We start from the raw sequence: 22,585 nt of genomic DNA on the forward strand, positions 1-22,585 counted from the left end.
AATTTACACTTCATGTGGAAATCTTTCAAATGATAAAAATCATACATTTAAAACTTGATTTGATAATATGCAATGAAATGCAAACTTTTACCTTATGATCTGTAGAAAATATTTTGTGGTCCCATCCGAGTTTGAAGTTTGAAAGACTTCTAGCGTAAAACTATACAATCATCATCATCATCAAGTCTGGAAAATTTTAGCCTGCAGCAAGAACCCTCATTTTATGCCCAAAACTTAAAGGGTCCAGAATTTGGAAATAAATTATCTAACATGACTACGGTAACTGCAATATACAAAATTTCAACTGAATGTTATTAATAAAAATTAACCAAACTGCGTGTTGTTCTCAGAATCTTGTCCTCTCAACCCCCCCCCCCCCCCCCCCCGACCATCCGATGTGCAGCATGTCTGACTCACGAGGTGTTCCGAGAATATGGTACCAAATTGTTTTGTTAGAAATCACCGAAGGGTAGCAAGGCAAGGTAGATTTAATATTAGAATTGAACGAACGGCGGTAAACAGAAAACAGGATATACGCCGAGCAGGTAAGTGTGTTTATGTGAATTGTTAAAGATCGACGAGAAAACTCCCATAACTGTAGATCAGTAAAATTGGCATCCCATAAACAGATAAAGCGCATGCAATTCAACAAGTCACAGAATGGTTGATATGGCCTTTATTATGGGCCCGAGTATCAAGCTGAAAGAATTCTTATTTGCTGTCCCAAACACCTTGCAGACTTGTCCAACTGCGTCTTATATAGACTGTCAATCTATGGGAGGGTGCAGGAGGATGAGGATTGCATGGTCTCATTTGAATTAAAGTCATATGCTGTAATAGAATTTGGATCAATATGTTGTAAGCTAATTCAATGGGGCCAGCATCCCAGTGTATTCAATTGCTCATCAGCTGGTCTTATATATATATAATATCTGTATAAGTCAGTACCAGTATATGTACTTTAACTGTATACCTCTCTAGACAGTGGCAGAAGGACTGTTGTACTAATGAACATGATCAGCAAACAGTACGGTAACTAAGGTTATAGATTTGTAGTAATCAATAGAAAAACTACACACATGAAATAAACAATGAGAGTTTTGTCTACAATTACATGTAATTAAATATTGTTTACTCCAAGACGTAATACATAAAGGGAACATCCAGCTCATTTTACCATCAGTTTTGTAAAGATGCTCCACGCTAGATATTGATCTATTCATAATAAATAGTACTAGTTGTAATAACGGTATGAAAAACGTGGTACATTAACGTCTTCAGGTGTCATTATCTACACAGAAATAAACTGTCGTTAGATAATGATTCAGTTAAGTGTCCGCATGACAACTCTGTGAAAGATGAAAGCAATTTGAGTTGCATTACGAAGAATTTAAAAAACGTGTCTCATAACAATTCTGCATTTTAAAGATTTATGATATTTATGACAAACAAGATTAAAACTATGAATTTTTGAATTAGGTATTAAAAGAAGATCCTTTACTAGCTTGGAAATATACATATATCCATGTATACCAGTTATCGATCATTAGAGAGGTTTAGCAGACCAACGTGTACGTGTACTTGTACGTGTAGGTTACAAGTTAGAACTACGCGTACCAGCTCAATTACTTTTCTTGTTTAGCAGTTGTAACGTGTACTTGTACGTGTAAATGTTTTAATGTAATTATGGATATCCTCTCCTACTAAGCTGAGAATGTGGGTTATAGACGAAAAGTAGGAATTCTGCATTTGTTAATTTTATTAAACATCATTTATTATATATGCACATTTTTATTTATCGCAAATTAATAAGATAATGGAGCCACTGCATGTTTTGGAGGAAGAGATGCGTGAAATAAAACTCCAATAACATATTAAACACTAATGAAAATTTATGTTGGTAGATATCAGTATTCGCACTGAATATTCAGGCTTAAGAAAAGTTAACATTTTTATTAAAATAAAAAGACAACAGGGAAACAGAGGCTACAAGTTCGACCTTACGGGTACTTTGCAATTTACACGTATGTTCATTCGGGTACATACGTGTAGAAATTCGTCATTACACAAACTGATGACGTAATGCACATATTTTCCGTTCTACACGTACACGTACGCGTACACGTTGGTTTGCTAAACCTCTCTATTAATGAAAAAAACTGACTTTTGTTCAAGTTGAAATGTAACTTTGCTTTGATCAAAGCTATTAGAGATGAAGAAGTGATTTTTATAAACATGATCTTAATTAATGTTATAATTGAAATGAAAGTTTTACAAAAATGCAAGCTTTACAAAAATGAAAGCTTTACAATAATGAAAGTGCTGCACCTCAAACTGCTATACAGCCAATGAGCCATTATCCTCCAAGTCTCAACTTCCACTGTCGAGACGAAGTTGGGGAGAGCTTAATTATGCTATATCCCCGCATTCCGTCAGCGTCTTTGTCTGAACATGGTTAAAGTTTTTGGAGCAGGTCCTGTATCTAAGTAATTACTTGTCCTGCCTTCATCAAACTTGAGTAGATGATGCATCTATAAATACTTATGGATAAAAACTTGGATGCTGAATCTGGGCCATAAATTTTGGATGCTGAATCTGGGCCATGAATTTTGGATGCTGGGGGAGGTTAGGGTTTTGAAGCAGGTGTTTTTGAAGTAAGTGCCCTTTGATGGCTATATCAAAGTTACTACTCTTTCTATCTTTACCAAACTTGCATGGAGAGTGCGTCTTATGATACTTATGCACTTGACAGGCTTGAATGCTGAATCTGGGCCATGAATTTTGGATGCTGGAAGAGGTTAAGGTTTTTGGAGCTGCTGAAGGTTTTTGGAGCAGGTGCCCTTTGATAGACAAATCTTACTTATTTTTGATTTAATCTTTTAATTATCAAATGCATCTCCATAGGTGTTATGAATGCTGAATACCGATATGAGCCGCAGGTTTTGGATGCTGGAGGAGATTAAGGGTTTTGGAGCCGGTCTTATGTTTATGTGAATTATAGTATTTAATTATTCAGACTTGCTTATATAGTTAATTTGACAATGTGAACGAAAATTGATCTTATTTATCGAGATGCCTAGGAAGTTTTAAGATTTTAGAACAATTAAATCAAGTGGTGTTAGGGTCTTGGAGCTGGTTACAAAATGGTGGAAATTCTGTTCATACATGTACCTAGTCAGACTTGCACAGTTAAATAAATTGAGGTTGCTTCAGATTCAGAACTTGATATTGATTATCCATGGATAAAGCATATTTAGTTTTTTGAGTAGTTAAATGCAGGTTGGAATATTAGATAACATGCTTTCATGACCAACTTTCATAATTCATGTGTAACTTTAATTTGGATTTGAAGGTAAGGCTAGCTTCAGATACAGAGGCTGATCTCCATTATCAATGAATGCTAAGACAACCTTGTCCTACCTCACTCAAACTTGTTTAATAGATGTGCTTATTGATTTATGTAGTAATAATATTTTTATTATATACCCCTCAATTTTCCTTTCTTGATACTGTCAATTTTACGGAGTGTGATACGATTTTCTGGATTCCACACTATGGGTTTCCGATTGCTTAACACCATTCTCTGAAAAAGATGATGCACAAGTAGTACACATAATATAAAGTGTGCTTTTGCGCATTTTAAAAGAGTTCATATTTGAAAATAGCTTTTTTATACATGTATAACAGTAACTTGATCCAAGGGGAGTTTCCAGGCACGGATCACATGGAGTTTCCAGGCACGGATCATCAGATCAAACGAGATGGCTTTCCAGGCTTGGATCACATGGAGTTCCAGGCGCGGATCATCAGATCAAACGAGATGGCAACATGATCCAGCTCCAATTTGGATCAAGTTACTGTTACACTGATAAATTTATTGTACACCCTTGTCAATTTAAAAGTTTTAATCACAAAACTATCTTTTTAAAATCAACTTTATAATGTTTACTTCTGTAACAAATGAACTCTTTTAAAATGTGTTTAAGAACAGACTTTTTTATTTTATGTGTACTGTAACATCATCAAGTTTCAGGAAGTGGAAACCTACAGTGTGAAATCCAGAAAATTGGATCATACTCTGTAAAATTGACAGTATCAATATGGGTATATAATATTATTAAATATTAAATTACATGCTACAGTATAATATTGTGAAATATTACATGGTACAATATTGTATCATATCACATGATATGTTATCCTATCATATAATACATTATAAATTGTATCGTATGATAGAATATCATATATTATATGATACAATATTATGTGATACAATATCATATTAATTATTGAAGTTGTTTTTTACTCTTTGTCAGTAGAGGCAAACCTATTGGTAAATCTCTATGATTTTGCCAAAAGTTTATCGGACGCTCATATTTTGTGAGTTGTGGCAAACTTACTGCAAACTCCTCAAAAAATGTCAGAAGTTCGCCCCAAACATTTTTTCTATTTGAACAAATAAGTATTATTCCTTGTAGGTCTTCATTAAAGCTTATTATTCTTTATTATACAATTAATTAATTACTAGCTCTCTGATTTACTGCAATTCAACAATTTAGAAAAAGATAGCCATAGGATCTCTCATAATTTGCAATGGTATATGATTTTTATCCAACAAAAACACACAACAAGTTGGATAAAAATCATATATACCAATTATAAGAGATTCCTTTTATCATGTTTTACCACATCTTTTGTAAAACCTCAATCTTTATTGTAAAAATTATAATTCTGAGACACACAACACATTTACTACAAGACATCAACAACTTTACGCATGCAAAATAGTTCCTCGATGATAAACAAACAAGCATCTCTCTTTCTTACATATTTTTAATATCAATTTATGAAAAAAATGTAACAGCATTAAATGCTTCACATTTATAACTACTCTTTTCAACTGAATTATTTTGTTACTTTTTAATTCTACATCAATCATCCACCTAAAGCTACGTAATGTTTAATTATAATGTCACATGGCATAAGAACACACAGTTTAATATCAAAAATTTATTACATGAGTGATATCCACCATATATTGAGCTAAAAATGCAATCATGAAAGGTTTTATTATATGATTGATCAATTCCTAGCTCTCTGATTCGCTGATGTCCAACAATCTAGAAATAAATCAAACGTTAAATTCACCTGCACGTGACCTAGGAGGTCAATATAACATTTGATTTTCTCTACATTGGACTAAAAGTAGATCGTCCTATGAAATATCACGTTTCTCAATTTGTTCGGCTATGGTTTCAAACTAAAATCTTCGCTTGATAACACTCAATTGGATATGTCTGTATCATTTTGTCGCTAAATCATATAATAAAACAATTATTGCTGGATTTTTTCTATCAATATGATGATTTAGCTACCCTCAAAGTACAATATTAACCTCGCTCTAAATCATCGTATTGACCTAACAAACAGCAATAATTGTATAGCATTCACTTGCACATTACCAACAAGGTTAATGTAACACACAATTTTGTCATATATTTATTTTTTTGTTGTCGTCTAATGAAATTTCATGTTACTCATTTCATGTGTTCAGCAATGACTTTGACAACATTATGAAAGGTGGTGAGATACCGCTCAATTTGCTATGTCTGCAATATCAAATTGTCACTGAATCATGTTATAAAACTGGTTTTTTAGCTCACCTGAGCTGAAAGCGCAAGTGAGCTTTTCTGATCACAGTTTGTCCGTCGTCCATCTGTCTGTCTGTCTGTCTGTCTGTCTGTCCGTCTGTAAACTTTTCACATTTTAAACTTCTTCTCTAAAACCTCTTATCCAATTTCAACCAAATTTGGCACAAAGCATCCTTATGGTAAGGCAAATGTAAATTGCAGAAATGAAAGACCTATCTTTATTCAAAGCTGAGAAAACCTCGAAACTGTAGAAAAAGGGGGGGGTGCATTTTTAAAAATCTTCTTCTCAAGAACTACGGAGTCAAATTCAATGTAGTTTAGCATAAATTATCCTTAAGGGAAGGAAAATATAAATTGTAAAAATTAAGGGCTAATTCTGTTTCAAATTTGAGTAATTTACGGAAATTATAATAAGACAGAGAGAATGAGGGTCAATCAGTTTAACTTCGGGTTCGGTATTCCATATCTCAAAACCCTCTTTGAAACAAAGAAGTGGCCATTCTGAACGTATAAGAAATGGGTCAATCTGACAGAGATGAATTTGGTTGTTGTGGAACAGTTTGCGTGCGTAAGGAATATTTGAAACGTGCAAGATACATTAATTCCGATTTTGTGAAGTAAATTGAGATTAAATATTCCAATTCGTTGACATTTTCACCTTTGACAGTGGTTTTAGCTTGTTTTGATTTTCGTTTTGTTTTCATGAATTACGGTTTGTAACTTAGGGGAACTATCGCCTGTATTTTGTGATTTTTATGTACCAATCAAATATAGACATCGGAAAGTAAGACAGCTGACTGTTACTTGTGGAAAATAAGATACATTAACAGGTACTGTACTTTAACAACTAAAATACAAATTCTAATGGTAATACGGTATGTGTTTTGCGTAATAGTTGATAACCGGTACTGCAATGTGTTTTAGGCTAGTTATAAGTATTTTCTCGTCTATTCAGTCTAAACGGAGATTAATTTTGCTGATGGAAATACTAAGTGCGTGTACATGTAGCAGAGACATAAATAATTGTTAGCTCACCTGAGGTGAAATATACAGAGATATATCTTTAAAAATATTCTTCTCAAAAATCAATCGGCCAAAAAAGCTGTAACTTGTGTGGAAGCATCCTCAAGTAGTGTAGATTCAAGCTTGTCCAAACAATGATCTCCCGGGTACGGTGGGACCCCAATGGGGGATCAAATTTTTAGATACAAATGTATAGAGAAAAATCATTAAAATCTTCTTTTCAAAAACCAGTTAGCTAGAAAAACTGGAACTGTGGAAGCATCTTCAGGTAGTGTAGATTCAATTTATTTCAAATCACGATCCCCGGGGGTAAGGTGGGGCCACAATGGGGGGTCGAAATTTTTACATAGGAATACATAGAGAAAAATCTTCTCAACAAAAACCAGTAGGCCAGAAAAGATGTAACTTGTTTGGAAGCATCCTCAGGTAGTGTAGATTCAAATTTGTTCAAACCATGATCCCGGGGGTAGGGTGCGGCCACAATGGGTGGGTCGAATTTTACATAGGAATACATAGCGAAAACTCTTTAAAAAAAATTCTTCTCAAAAACCAATTGGCCAGAAAAGCTGTAACTTGTGTGGAAGCATCCCCAGGTAGTGTTGATTCATTCTAGTTTTTTCAAACCATGATTTCAGGGGATAGGGTGGGGCCACCATGCGGGGTCAAATTATGGTGGTGCGTGTAATTCGGTATTATCTCTACGTAATAGTTTATTAATGCAACATGTTCTATTAAGATGTTCAGCAATTTCAATCTAAACGGAGATTATTCTCCCTGCTAGAAATATATAACTAAAGTATATATGATGAAAAATAAATTGAGTTTTCTCTTTGTTTAAATTGTTTACAAATTCCTATAATTTTACTAACCTGAGAGTAAAGCTTCGAGTTAAAAGCAAGATACAGAGCTTTGCGCATAATGCTACTATATGTTTGTACACAAAGCTGAGGTCATTCTTTAGTTTGTTTATATTTTAAATGCAGCTATGCTGAATAGGAAATACCAAGTTTAAAATTCTTAAGTTGAATGTGGAGAAGGCCAATTAAATTTTTCAATGTTTTTAATTTGAGAAATTGAGCGCATTCATTCTGGTGCATTTTCTTCTTTCACATGTAGAATTTTTTTTAAATACAATAAGTAGCAAGTAGTGGAGGGAGAAAATGTACCTTTATGCTCTCATGTATTTTAATCGTTTTATAATGGGGGGGGGGGGGCTTAAATAAAGGGAACTGAAAGTTAACCGTGAACACCAACTGAAAATTTAGTTATTTATATTGCATATGATCTTATTTTCGGTAAAAATTGTATTCCATGAAGGTAAATATGTCAAAGATTAAGTATATGCAAAAATAAGTGAAAAGTCGGATATTCATTTTTGAGAGTTGATTTGAATCAACTCTCCTATGCAGTTACTCAGGCAAACCGAAAGTGAAACAGTGTTTGGACCTAAGCACAAATCAACACCGCTGACAACATTTAGTTCTAATCAATAAATTTGATGTAATGAGTTCTTAAGCATTGTCCTTAAAGAAAACTCATTTATAGTTACCTTGTAAAAGGCAGATTTTAAATGGTACGAACAATTCGGATATTTTTTGAAGTCGTACATTTTATGTATTCCTACGCCAGAGTTCAATATAGTCTCGTTCAACCAGACGCTCGGCTGTCTCCGTAAATCTCCGACAAGCAGAGATTCTCTCTTGCTTGTCGGAGATTAACGGATACAGATGAGAGTCTGGTTGAACGAGAGTAGAGTTCAATTTTGCTTGGATCCATACAATTTCTCATAACTTTTTCGATTACTAATTCGTAGTAATTATGGAATAGTTATTTGAATATTACACATCATAATTGATATCGGGTTCTCACGAAATTCCTGTAGGATTCAGATTATAAAAATGTGCGTAATTCAAATACTTATAGGAATTTACTTGCCACGCAAATGTTAAATCAACTCCCGTCAGTACTTCAGTACTTTGATTGGTTAATCTACTGAGGGGCCACATGGCACGATATCCTTTGAACGCTCATATAAAGCCAGTGTTGCTCAGATGAGCGATGTGGCCCATTGGGCCTCTTGTTTATCAATATGATGATTTAGCAATCCAAGAAGGACAATATTGACCTTGAAAACATAAAAAATTGTATACTTTGCAATCATTTTATGTTCGTGGATAGCCAAAATTTTCCTGGTTCGTTGGGATGTAATTTTGTTGGTAGTGTAGTCGGGATAATTGTAATATAAAATATTAAACAAATGCTTGTATACACGATCGTGGGGATGTAAATTCGTTGGCAAGGGTTACCCACGAAAACCACTAACATTGGTCCCCCACGAACAATGATGATTCCACAGTAGTTATATGTGTAGAATTTCTTTATAGCGTACGTAGCAAACAAAAGACAAAATAGTCTATCTTGCTACACAATTTGTTCCACAAGATATCTCATTGTTTTCTTGATTTGAATTGTCATTTTCTAACATTTTAGCACACCCAAGTGGGCCAGAGGTTCCATCAAGTGAACTTTTCTGATCAAAATTTGTTGGTTGTCTGTCATCCTTGTAAAAGTTTCACATTTGTTACTTCTCTAGAACCTCTCTGTAACAAACAAGAGAAAGCATTGGCACAGAATTTGGATCAACAACTGTAAGAGTGGGTTATGTTATACATAATTTAGATTTAGCCCAAGAAGGGGGTACAGTTGCTTTGACCCTCTATTCTGTTCTAAATTGCTTAATTTGACTAGTATACATATGTTATATCTTTTATATGATGCACACACTATATATCTGATGCCAAAGATTTTAGCCATATGCAGTATATTTCTGTTTGGTGAGAAACTTTCTACTGTAGTGCATGAACAAAGAAAAGAATTAAGGTTTTATGACTGTAAGAGGTAAAATGTTAATTTTGTTACTTCACAAAAAAGTCCACAGTTTATAATTATAGTTATTATAGAATCCCCTTGCATACACAGAAAGACAGGGTGTCCCAGCATTAACATGATAAGAGTACCCAGTTTCACCTTAAGTGTCAATACAATTTTTATTACTTCACAAAAAAGTCCACAGTTTATAATTATATAGAGTTATAATGGAATCCCCTTGCACACAGAGAGAAACAGGTTGTCCTATCATTAACATGATAAGGGTACCCAGTTTCACCTTACTACCAGTGTCAATACAATGAATTTAGAAGTGATGAAGAGACCATGGAATCTATGACAAAGCACAAATGGTATTCACAAAGTGTTCCCTGACAAAACATATCTCAGAACTCAGTCAAATGAAACATATGAGTCGTATTTTTAGATTTGTGCGTGACTTAGGTCTTCAGTTTTGTTCTGGTTGGATAAGTTAACTGCAATGTTAACACACCAGATATTTAATCAAGTTGTTAAACATTGATGAAATAAAACGTTTTCCCAAAATGGAAAATGAATAAAATGGTGAATTAAGCTTTTACTAAATTTGAAAGTTGAAAATTACAAAATGCATGTGATATAAAAATACAGTTTCCTATTTCTTTACATAAACATGATGAAATAAAATAAAATTTTGGTATCTTTTTAATCAAGCTATTTGAAACAAAGAATATTTTATCTTCACTGAAATTCATTATTTTAATTTATTTTTTCATAACATGGATAATAAAATGATTGGGGGGGATATATAATTTATACATCTTTCAAGCAGACCAAAGTAGGTAACTTTATGATTGATTTTATATATATATATATAAAAGTACCTATGGCCAGACAGGTAGACAGCTGTAGTATCTAAGAAAGCATCATTTTTATCTAGGTAATATACCTGTATGTTTTACCTGCACAGGTGTGTCTGACAGAAAAAAATGACCAGAATATGGATGATTCTGATGCTGGCTCTCCCAACCACTGCCAGGTAGGGGGTCTTAGTTTTTATCATATTTCCAGTTTCAGATTGTGTGGGCTTAATTAAGAGGCAGTATTGCTTCTTAAAGGTGAAAAAAATCCTGCAGTACACGAATCAAATGCAACATATTACTCTGGTACTACCATAATATTTGACAGTAGAATTTCCAAGTTGTATTAAATGCCAAAGACAATTTTTTCCCTAATTAAATTTGAACTGAAATTTGATTAGATTAGAATTCAATAATGTTGTGGCTGTCTGAATTGTTGGCACCAACACTGCAGCCATTGGTTCTGTACCTTTTTGAAATTTGTGTTAAAAAGTTATGGAATACAAATTAAGTCATAGGAGCTTTTTTTTTTTATATTAATGGACTGAAAGACTAAATCAAATTTTACCATAAATGTGTTAAAAAACAAATTATCCTTTGTGAACCTAATATTAAGATACATTTTCTTTAAACATGTGCCTTAATTATCGACGAGATAAAAAATTGTTTAAAACTCATAAAAATACACATATTGCATCTCGAACAAGTGTTTGTATAATGTACTTAGTTATTCACTTTTGTTTTGTTTATGAACAGGAATAATGACTTCAACAGGTGTTATATTCTTAAAATGTATGAAGAGCAAAATGATGAAAAATGGCACATGTAACTCATAGTTTTTCGAACAAGAGAATGTGTCTGCAGCTGTTGCCCACAAGAAAATGAATATATGTTATGTGATATTGCCTATGATAAAGCTATGACGTAAATATCAGTGTGGGTAATGGCAGCGAACACAGTTTCCCATTAAAAAAAAATTGTGTCTTCTACAAGTTCTAAGAAAATTAAGGAAAATGCACTTTTTAGAAATACCCATGCTTTAATCTAACGTAATGATTTATAGATTTTAAACATTTGGGTACTCTTGTGTCAGGTAATACAACATTTTCATTCATAATACATGTGTATTTTTAAAACTCACTTCATCAGTCAATATAACTGAAACTACATTCTCCTGATGTTAAACTTTGGGGAAATTGCAAATTTTTTTCTGATACAAGCATGTTTATACAATTAAAACAAAAACTGGAAATTGAATCTGGAAAATGGTTACACTCTAACACCTGCTGTATATATAATTATGTGTTTGCCAGCTAGATTGTTTGTAAATGCTTGTCTAATGATATCATATTAAATATATTGTGGAAGTTTGCAAACGCTTTTTTAGAATTAAAATTTTTTGTTAATGATATTTAGTAAGCCATATTGAAAAGGAATGCAAATTAATCCATTGACTTATTGGTGGTAAATAAAATTAATGTATATTCTACAGCATACATTATAACTGGTACTTGTTTTGGGTTTTCTCCTCTGTAGTAGGTACCTGCTGATTGCTCCTGAGAATGCTTTCAAGGGAGACAACTATCCAGTGACTGTGGTGAACTACTTGAATGAACCGGCTGATGTTACGCTAGAGATGAGTTCCAAGAGTACGAGTGGATTAATGGCAAGGACATTTACAGGAGTCGTACAAGCTAAAGGTAAGATGCCCATGACATGTGGACCCTTAGAAGCAGTATACATGTTCACAGTCCTTTACACTGTTGTACAGGGAAGGTGCTATGTTAGGGATGTAAGAGGTGTCATGAATCTATAATTTAAAAGGCCTACCACATTTGATAACATGCTGGTTAATCGAAATTCGTCACATATTCGTGTACTAAAAATGCCTGAAAATGATTTAAATGAGCAGTTTTGGAGAAGGTGTTTCATTAAAGCAGAACAGTTTTTGACTAGTGTTTTTCATTTTATTTTCAAGCTGTTTTAACACAGGACTATTTCAGTGAATTTTTCTATCAGTTATTTAAGGTTGTCTGATCCTCTGCTTGCTACTGGACTATACATTTGATAAGGTCAAATATCTGCAACCCCCCTTCCCCCCCCTTTTTTTTAACCAATTTTTTAAAAATTATCATATTAGAATCTCATTATCTTCTTTGAACAGAAAATGTCTATCACAATAATTTTCATGTTAGGCTAGTCATTATTGTCCAATAGCTGTTCATTTATGACGTCACTAACATGAACCAATAATTCTCGCAATTTTGAAAACAAATTGAAAAATTGTCATTTATGCTTCTGAATCATACCTTAGAAATGTATAACATATGTCTGATCAAGAATCATTTTTACATATGCTTTTGTTTATATAATTATAAAGATCATAGTAAACAATGATACTTGAGCAAGCATGCACACTAGATGTTTCCTAGTCGAAAACTGTCAAAAATACCAATTCATTGCTCTGAAATATAAGGATCTTAATGACATCATTTCTACATTATAAAGTCTCTAGTTTAATAGCCAATTACACAATTATTTTCAATATGATCATATGACTTTAATTTCTAAGCTCTCTTTAAGAACTTTAATTGTGGGCAAAATCTGCATGATACAGCATACACACATAGTCCAAAATTTTGTCATTATGACATTCTGAAGATTATTTGTTATTCATGTGTTGTAAGATATAAATTGAAATCAAAAGAATTATACTTCTTCTTTTTTTCTTTTTTTTTTTTTTTATCAAAATCTGACTTTGAATCATGCTCAGTAGTATCATGGAGATCAATGATATATTATGCATTAAGATTCTGGGGTTAATTCTCCTAGGCAATCAAGTTTTACAAAAACCTTTGTTTTCATGTACAGTGTCATATATACAAAATATGATATGACACGTACCAGTATCTTTTGTTACAACTTAGAAGGTTAAATAATTGCTAGAACATGGATCCTATTGTAAAATATATATGTTAGATTCTGTATGTATTGATTATATACACATGAGGTATGTTATAAACAGTCATAGTCAGGAATTATTAATTTGATATGGATGATACTACTGTAATAGTTGTATTTTCTTACAGATTCCATTAAACTGGATATACCAGTAAGTATCATTATTATTGATATAAATGACATCTCTATAGGAACCTATCCATCGCTGCTCAGGTTTCTGAGGGCATTTGATGATCAACGCTTCCTTCATTTTATCCTTGGTATCAATTAAGCTTAAAGAATAACAATAGCGTACATGCGCCCGACTCCTTTTTACAATGTTTTTCATTAGTATACCAGCAAACAATAATTGCCTTATCAATATTCTATCCCTTCTTTTCCTGCATCTCATATTGTTTATCACGTACCTGAAACCTATTTTAACCCAATGAGGTATTTGGGTTTTTTTTTTAATAAATATTAATTTTGCTAAAAAAAAATGCTGGGGATGCCAAGGACATGGCTTATATTGCCTAGGACCATCTCATATACAAGTCAGTGGATGTATACCAAAAGGATTTATTTACCTGTAGGCATTTCGATGACGTACTGTAATGTCAAAACGATGATATCAAACTCTCTGAACAAGGACAGTTAACATTGCCCTCTCCTTTACATGTAATGTTTTAAGGGTCCTCCAACCTCTGAGAAAAGTTTCTCATATTAGCAAATATTTTGCATAAGCCTGATTTGGAAATAACAGGAAAAAGTTGTGATGTGAATAAAAACCTCTTTTTTTTTGTCAGAAATAAAAAGTTTTTACCAGGTCTGTGGATATCTCTCTTTTAGGTCGATCACCTGAGTAAACTCAAGTGTTAACATTTTAAGCTTCTTCTCTGGAATTGCTGAACCAATTGCAACCAATTTAGGCATAAAGCATCTATGGGTGAACAGAAGTATAAATTGTGAAATTCATGGCCCCTGCCCCCCCCGGGGCCTGAGGGATGGGGCTAAAACCATAAAAATTAATGCAATCTTTAAAAATCTCCTTATTTACCCCTGAGCATCAGGCAGTCAAACTGTTGGAATGATTGTAATAAGCATTGAGCCCTCTACCAAAATTTTGAAATTCATAGCCCCTGGGTCAGGTTTTTTGGTGCTAGGGCAGAGTCTGTTGAATATATATTGAAAGTACATTATTTCTTTGAAAATCTTTTCCTCTTCTCTTTGGTATTTTGGCAGTGAACTAAGTACATAGTTATAATGAGGAATAATGCCTCTTCTGAAATTGTGAATTTGATGGCCCCTAGGTCAGGGGTTCTGGTGTTAGGGTGGGGCTCGAAATGAATGCAGTCAATCTTAAAAAAAACTTCTCCTCTGCTCCTGGGTATTATGCAGATGAATTAAGTATATAGTTATGATGAAGAAGAGAGACTCTTCCAAAGTTATGAATTTCATGGCCCCTGGGTCAGGGTTCTGGGCTGCGTTTTACAAAAGAACTTATGACAAAGTCATAAATATTTTAGTCTCGTGGAACAGTCTTAATGAACAAAATTTATATCAAACCATTTTTTTACAACTATTTTGATTTCCATAATTATATTTTAACGATATTACAATAAAACATTGATTAGTTTGTGATTAATAAACATTCATTCATTTGGTCGTAAGTCATAAGTTCTTTTGAAAAATGCAGCCCTGGTGTTATGGTAGGGTTTTAAATATTATATAGAATAGGGTTGTGTAATTTCAATTGATTATATTTTTTGTACTAATGATCGTTCAATTATGTCACTGTTTGTTATGCTACAATTTTTTAATAATTTTTTATAGAATTTAGAAAGTTTGTAGGATTAAACAACCACGGATTATTTAAAATGATTTCATTAGCCCTGTAATTATAATGTACATGAATATACACTGCAAAAGCCACACTGCAGTTACTCAGGTGATCGATAAGGCCCATTGGCCTCTTGTTTATTTTTACTTTCAAAAACACAAACTTCCTAAGAAAGCAGTTCATAGTTTAAAAATGTTAAAATTCATATCCAAGGCTTATATTTGGTAACTTTACTTGTGAGTTTGAATTTTCAGAAAGGGGGGGGGAGGGGGGGAGGTTCTCCTGACCCCAACCTCTAGAACTGCCCATGCCCTTAATAAGGTGTGAAATATAGGCCATATGCAGTGAATATGCATTGTTACTTTTAAAACTTTTTAACCCCTGGACATCTATAAAACAAACTGAGTGCATGTATATAGAATGAACAACGATGCATTTATCAAACAAGGAAAAAAACCATTGCCCCCTTTTTTTGACCTTCCTGTTAGAAGGTTATTGTCTGAGCCAATTTGATTACATTTAAATGAAAAAAATCGAAATCAAACTTGTTTCATTAAATTAAAAACTGCTGTTTCCTCTTGAAAATTAATTTACATTATAAGTTCAATTAGATTCTAAATCATATTAGTGCTTAAAATACATATTTTGTCATTTCATACAGGGTTTTACTCTATTTTCTTGATTCCAGGTGCCTGCAGATGTGTCACTTAATTTTAAATTGTCCATGAACCTGAACTATTCCCAGTCAAGCATACAGATAAAAAATTCAACACTGGTTCCCGTTAAGGGGTTACCAGGATTCCTTACCATACAGACCGACAAAAAGATGTACAAGAAAAACCAGAAAGGTATCAGCTACTCTACCTGTGCTACATTTATTTAAGATGGCTAGATGGTCATGCATGGTCATTATTAGGCTATATTTATTTCCTTTAGATGAAGAGTTTTGTATGAAGATGAATGAAAATGTTCAAAATATTTAGATTTTTTCTATACATGTACTTAATATTAGATTATGACAAAAAATAGAATATTTAAAAGTTTAAAGCAGCTGATCTGATGGGTAGTTTGTTGACCATTCGACCTTGTTAAATTGGAAGCCTGAAAGTATATTACTCATAGATGAAATACATTTTATAAAAGTAGACAAGTGGTAGAACTTTGGTTATATTGTTGCTGTTAAGAAACATGCAAACATACAAGTAAACATAAAAACAGAAAATATTCTGTACTATATAAACATATTTGCATGGAGGAAATTTTTAGACAACTTTTTAATAATAACAATGTTTACAGTGACAGAAAGATTTAACTGTGAGCACAAAAACTGTTTAGAAAGTGGTGATGGTTATTAAAAAAAAATTTTTACTTCTTCAAACAATCTTCACAAAAAGTTTCAAAAAAAAAATACCAATTTTTATTTTAGTACACTAACTGATATGTAAACATCTAGTTAGTAAATGACAAATATCTATCTTTAAAGGTGCCCATTTTTTTTCTCAATTTTCCTTTATTTATATTTTTGTAGTTTTGATTCGTGTGTTGGCTCTTGACAAAGAACTGATGCCAGTGAATGAGAATATATCTCTTTATATCAAGGTATGTATACTGATAACAATGTTTTTACTTGTCTATAATTTAAACTACCATTGGTTTTGATGGGACTGCAAATAGATTCTGTTGTGAAATTTAAAATCAAGGAAATGTATTTTTCATGTATATTTGTTTTGTTTTTGGGAGTTGATTTCAATCAACTCTCCTATGCAGTTACTCTGGCAAACCGAAACTGAAACAGTGTTTGGACCTAAGCACAAATCATCACTGCTGATAAGACTTAGTTCTTGAACATAATTGATAAATTTGATGTAATGTACGCTGAAGCATTTTTAGCTCACCGAGACGAAGTCAGGGGGAGATTATGCTATACCCTTGGCGTCGGCGTCCGGACCTGGTTAAAGTTTTTGTTGCAGGTCCTGTATCTAAGCTATTACTTATCCTATCTTCACCAAACTTGCATGGATGATGCATCTGGACCTATTTATGGACTTGAAAGACTTGGATGCTGAATCTGAGTCCTAAATTTTAGATGCTGGAGGAGGTTAGGTTGTTGGACAAGGTTATAGTTTTTGTTGCAGGTGCCCTTTGATAGCAATATCTAAGTTACTGCAGGTCCGTACTTCACCAAACTTGCATGGATGGTATGTCTTATGATACTGATGCATTAGACAGGCTTGAGTGCTGAATCTGAGCTATAGGTTTCGGATGCTGGAGGAGGTTAAGGTTTTTGGACCAGGTTAAAGTTTTTGTTGCAGGTGCCCTTTGATAGCAATATCTAAGTTACTACAGGTCCGTGCTTCACCAAACTTGCATGGATGGTGAGTCTTATGATACTGATGCACCAGACAGGCTTGGATGCTGAATCTGAGCCATAGGTTTCGGATGCTGGAGGAGGTTATGGTTTTAAGAGCAAGTTAAAGTTTTTGTTGCACGTTCCCTTTGATAGCAATACCTAAGTTACTGCAGGTCCGTACTTCACCAAACTTGCATGGATGGTGTGTGTTATGATACTGATGCACCAGACAGGCTTGGGTGCTGAATCTGAGCCATAGGTATCGGATGCTGGTGGAGGTTAAGGTTTTTGGACCAGGTTATAGTTTTTGTTGCAGGTGCCCTTTGATAGCAATATCTAAGTTACTACAGGTCCGTACTTCTCCAAACTTGCATGGATGGTGTGTCTTATGATACTGATGCACCAGACAGGCTTGAGTGCTGAATCTGAGCTATAGGTTTCGGATGCTGGAGGAGGTTAAGGTTTTTAGAGCAGGTTAAAGTTTCTGTTGCAGGTGCCCTTTGATAGCAATATCTAAGTTACTACAGGTCCGTACTTCACCAAACTTGCATTAATGGTGTGTCTTATGATACTGATGCACCAGACAGGCTTGGGTGCTGAATCTGAGCCATAGGTATCGGATGCTGGAGGAGGTTAAGGTTTTTGGACCAGGTTAAAGTTTTTGTTGCAGGTGCCCTTTGATAGCAATATCTAAGTTACTACAGGTCCGTACTTCACCAAACTTGCATTAATGGTGTGTCTTATGATACTGATGCACCAGACAGGCTTGGGTGCTGAATCTGAACCATAGGTATCGGATGCTGGAGGAGGTTAATGTTTTTGGACCAGGTTAAAGTTTTTGTTGCAGGTGCCCTCTGATGATTATATCTTAGTTACAACTTATACTAACTTCACCAGACTTCCATGGATGGTGCGTCTTATGATACTGATGCACCAGACAGGCTTGAATGCTGAATCTGAGCCATAGGTATCGGATGCTGGAGGAGGTTAAGGTTTTTGGACCAGGTTAAAGTTTTTGTTGCAGGTGCCCTCTGATGATAATATCTTAGTTATTACTTGTCCTAACTTCACCAGACTTCCATGGATGGTGCATCTTATGATACTGATTCACCTGACAGGCTTGAGTGCTGAGTCTGAGCCATAGGTTTCAGATGCTCGATATGGTTTTTTGGAACAGGTCACATGTTTAATAGATAATAGTACTATTTCAAACTTGCATAGTTGATTAAACTGTAAAATGAATGAATCACAGAGGAAGCTTCAGATGCAGAGCTTGATCTCCATTATCAAGGATGCTAAACATTTATATATTAATTATTACAGGTCCTTACTTCACCAAACTTGAATGGATGGTGTGTCTTATGATACAGATGCACCTGCCAGGCATGGATGTTGAATCTGAGCCAAAGGTTGCGGATGCTGGAGCAGGTTAAGGTTTTAATTGCTAGTGTCCTCTGATGATGATATCTTAGTTATTACTGGTCTGAACTTCACCAAACTTGCATGGAGATGCGTCTTATGTATACTGATGCACCTGACAAGCTTGAATGCTGAATCTGAGCCATAGGTTTCGGATGCTGGATGAGATTTGTATTTTTGGAACATGTCACATTTTTATAGATGATTGCTTGCATAGTTGATTTAACTATATTAGAAATGAAATGCAGAGGTTGCTTTAGATGCAGAGCCTGATCTCCATTATCAAGGATGCTAAAGAAATCTCCTCACTCAAACCTGCTCGATAGATAGATGTGTTTGTTGATAAATGAAACAACATGAATACTATGATATAGTATTGTATGGTACGAAACAATAATGTTTAATATGATGCAATATAATATCATAATGTAATATTATAAAAAGTTACATGATACGATATGAAATTGTATCAATTTTTTTGACGATTTATGTTATGATATTGTATCATGATATCGTTATGTATAGTATTGTATATTATCATAATACAATATTGTATAATATTATATTGTATTATTAATTTATTATTTATCACATGATACTTTTACATAAGATATTGCAAAATATAACATTGTATCCTATGATACAATATTGTATATTCTATAATATTGTATCATACGATATTATATAATATGATATTAATTTCTGTAATATAGAATTATATGACATGAAATTGTATAATATGATACTGTTATATATATATATATAATATCGTATCATACGATATTGTATAATATGATATTGGTTTATAATATGATATATTATCACATCACATGAAATTGTTTTGTATGATATTGTAAAATATATTATTGTATCATATGATACAATATGTATAATATAATATTGTGTTATATATATAATATTTTACTTTATCACATAATATTGTATCATATGATACAAAATCATATTATGTATCAAAAAAGATACAGTATCATACAATCTAATACTATATTATACAATATAATATCATATGTTTCAATGTTATGATGTAATATGATATTGTAATATAATACTATATTGTTTTATATATTATGATATTGTATTATGTGCTCAAATACAATGACATATAACACAATACACTGTCATCTCATATGTTACAATATTTTATCTCATCATTGTTTATTATGGTATTGTATTATATGATATATGTTGTAGATATGATAGGATGCAATAATTAATTTTATATTATTGTATTGATTAACATATGAACATATGATTATCATACAATTTTTTAACAGATGATATACGATATTGTATCAAAACAGAATCGATGAATATCCAAGATCATAAAGTATGATTTTCATTTAATATGATAAAGGTGGTCTCATAAAGATGAAGTCTCATAAGGGTGATGTCTCGTCTCGGTGAGCTTTGTAATCTGTGATTACCTATGTTTTTAAAAAGGAAACTTATTTATAAATACCTTGGAAATAGTCAGATTTTAAATAGTACAAACAATTTAGAAGTTTTTTGCAGTCATATGTATTCCTACGCCAGAGTTCAATGTAGTCTCGTTCAACCATTGGCTGTCTAGTACATCTCCGACAAGCAGAGAGTCAACATCGTCAAGCTATCACGTGACCTGTTATCTCTTACTTGTCGGAGACAGCCAAGCATCTGATTGAACGAGACTAGAGTTCATTATTGGTTGGATCCATATAATATTTGAAATATTTTGAATACCAATACATAATTTGATGAAATCAATTCGATTTTTAAATATTACACAACATGATTCATAAGAGGTTTTCTCAAAATTCTTGTTGGAAAAGTCCGAGAATTCATATTATAAAAATGTGCGTAATTCAAATACAGATTATATACTACTTGCCAAGCAAAATAACCTATCGTTGATTTTAAGATAAATAATAATCGATAAAATCAACTCCCGTCAGTACTTCAGTACTTTGATTATATATGTGCTGGAGTTGAATTTGGATATAATGGATTAAATGGGTTTTGGTAATTGCAGGATCCTATTGGGAACAGAGTGGACATGTGGAGGAATTTACAGCCAGTGTCAGGTTTGTACAGTGTACTGGTATATGCAGTGTTTTAAACTCGTCAACAAACTAGCTGGACATTCAGGGCTGACAGCTAGTATAAGTTGTCAGCCCTGTTAAAGTTCAACCAGCCCGGAGAAAAATAGTTTTCCAATACCGTTGATTTTCACTTTATTCTCTTTTTACATATCTTTGTGTCATTATTTAGGTGTGGCCAAAGCAGAATTTCTTCTGTCTGATGACCCAGCACTAGGCTACTGGAAAATCTATGCAGAGCAGAAACACAGTGGATCAGAGGTTGTAAGAGTTATCTATCTTGTATCAACATCGGAAATGTTAATAAACATCAAAGAAGAAGAAACTGTGATTGAGTCACATTATTCTGTTTTATGTAAAGTCTCTCTTGTTTGATTAATCAGAGACATTTCACTCATCAAAGTCTTTTAATTTGACAATCATTGAAAGATAAATGAATTTTGCCTCTTAACATACTCGTTAGGTCTAATTAAATGTTGATTTCTTTTATAGATTGTGAATGCTGATGTAACCATTACTGTGGACAAATTTGGTGAGTGTTCGGTAATGGTAGTGAAAAAGGATTTTGTTGAGCACAACCAATGTTGTTCCTCGTAAGAATTTCACTTGCAAAAATCTTCATGTTAATTTCAGGTAAAGCGCAGTAGGTGTTGTATATGTACATAATATGTAATAATATTCATTGATTATTAATACAGCTACACATGATATACAGCTGTATTGATTAAACATGAATCAGAAGTAAAGATATTTTGATAATGTGACTTTGTTCATTAATCTTTTTTGATAACAAATGTGAGATGATAAAGAATAAACTTGGAGTGAAGTTTCCTGTTTGTTTGATGTATGATCCGTACATTGTGTTGCATATGTTCTCAGTGTTGCCGCGGTTTGAAGTAACTGTTGATGCTCCCCCTACAATGTATGGCCGAAGCACGGATCCCCTGACTATCAAAGTCACAGCCAGGTAAATACCACATTGATCACACTGAATATATAGGTCATAGCCAGGTAAATACCACATTGATCACACTGAAAATATATATGTCATAGCCAGGTAAATACCACATTTATCACAATGAATATATAGGTCATAGCCAGGTAAATACCACATTGATCACACTGAATATATAGGTCATAGCCAGGTAAATATCACATTTATCACAATGAATATATAGGTCATAGCCATGTAAATACCACATTGATCACACTGAATATATAGGTCATAGCCAGGTAAATATCATATGCAATGTACTCTTAATATCAAGGTCAGTTCAGGTGAATGTCACACTTAGTAGCCAGGTCACTGTCAAGTTGAATATCTAGATCACTTCAGGCAAATGTCACACTAGATATCTAGATCACTTCAGGTGAATGCTACTCTGAATATCAAGGTCACTGTCAGATTAATGTCACACTGAATATCTAGGTCACTTCAGGCAAATGGCAGTGTAAATATCAATGATACCTTCAGGAAAATGTAAATCGGAATATCTAGGTCATTGTTAAGAAAATGTTAACGTGAATATCCATGTCAA

General features: G+C 33.3%; 1 protein-coding gene across 3 annotated transcripts in view; it reads left to right on the plus strand.

Annotated features, from left to right (window-relative positions):
- The first annotated feature begins 431 nt into the window (after positions 1–431).
- Positions 432–22,585, plus strand: part of LOC128186530 (alpha-2-macroglobulin-P-like) — a 147,427-nt gene continuing 125,273 nt past the window's right edge. Inside the window, exons 1-10 of one of the 3 annotated variants that reach the window (XM_052856326.1) lie at positions 432–545; positions 10,513–10,581; positions 11,939–12,102; positions 13,492–13,514; positions 15,871–16,030; positions 16,711–16,781; positions 20,981–21,032; positions 21,220–21,308; positions 21,540–21,579; positions 21,927–22,014. In XM_052856326.1, coding sequence (XP_052712286.1) covers positions 10,532–10,581; positions 11,939–12,102; positions 13,492–13,514; positions 15,871–16,030; positions 16,711–16,781; positions 20,981–21,032; positions 21,220–21,308; positions 21,540–21,579; positions 21,927–22,014 — 737 coding nt within the window. In that variant the 5' untranslated portion in view covers positions 432–545; positions 10,513–10,531. Of the gene's footprint in view, positions 546–10,510; positions 10,582–11,938; positions 12,103–13,491; positions 13,515–15,870; positions 16,031–16,710; positions 16,782–20,980; positions 21,033–21,219; positions 21,309–21,539; positions 21,580–21,926; positions 22,015–22,585 lie in introns of all 3 variants that reach the window. The other 2 variants (XM_052856329.1, XM_052856327.1) reach the window with 2 other exon arrangements.

The sequence above is a fragment of the Crassostrea angulata genome, chromosome 6 (genome assembly GCF_025612915.1).
Source record: "Crassostrea angulata isolate pt1a10 chromosome 6, ASM2561291v2, whole genome shotgun sequence".
Lineage (NCBI taxonomy): Eukaryota > Metazoa > Mollusca > Bivalvia > Ostreida > Ostreidae > Magallana > Magallana angulata.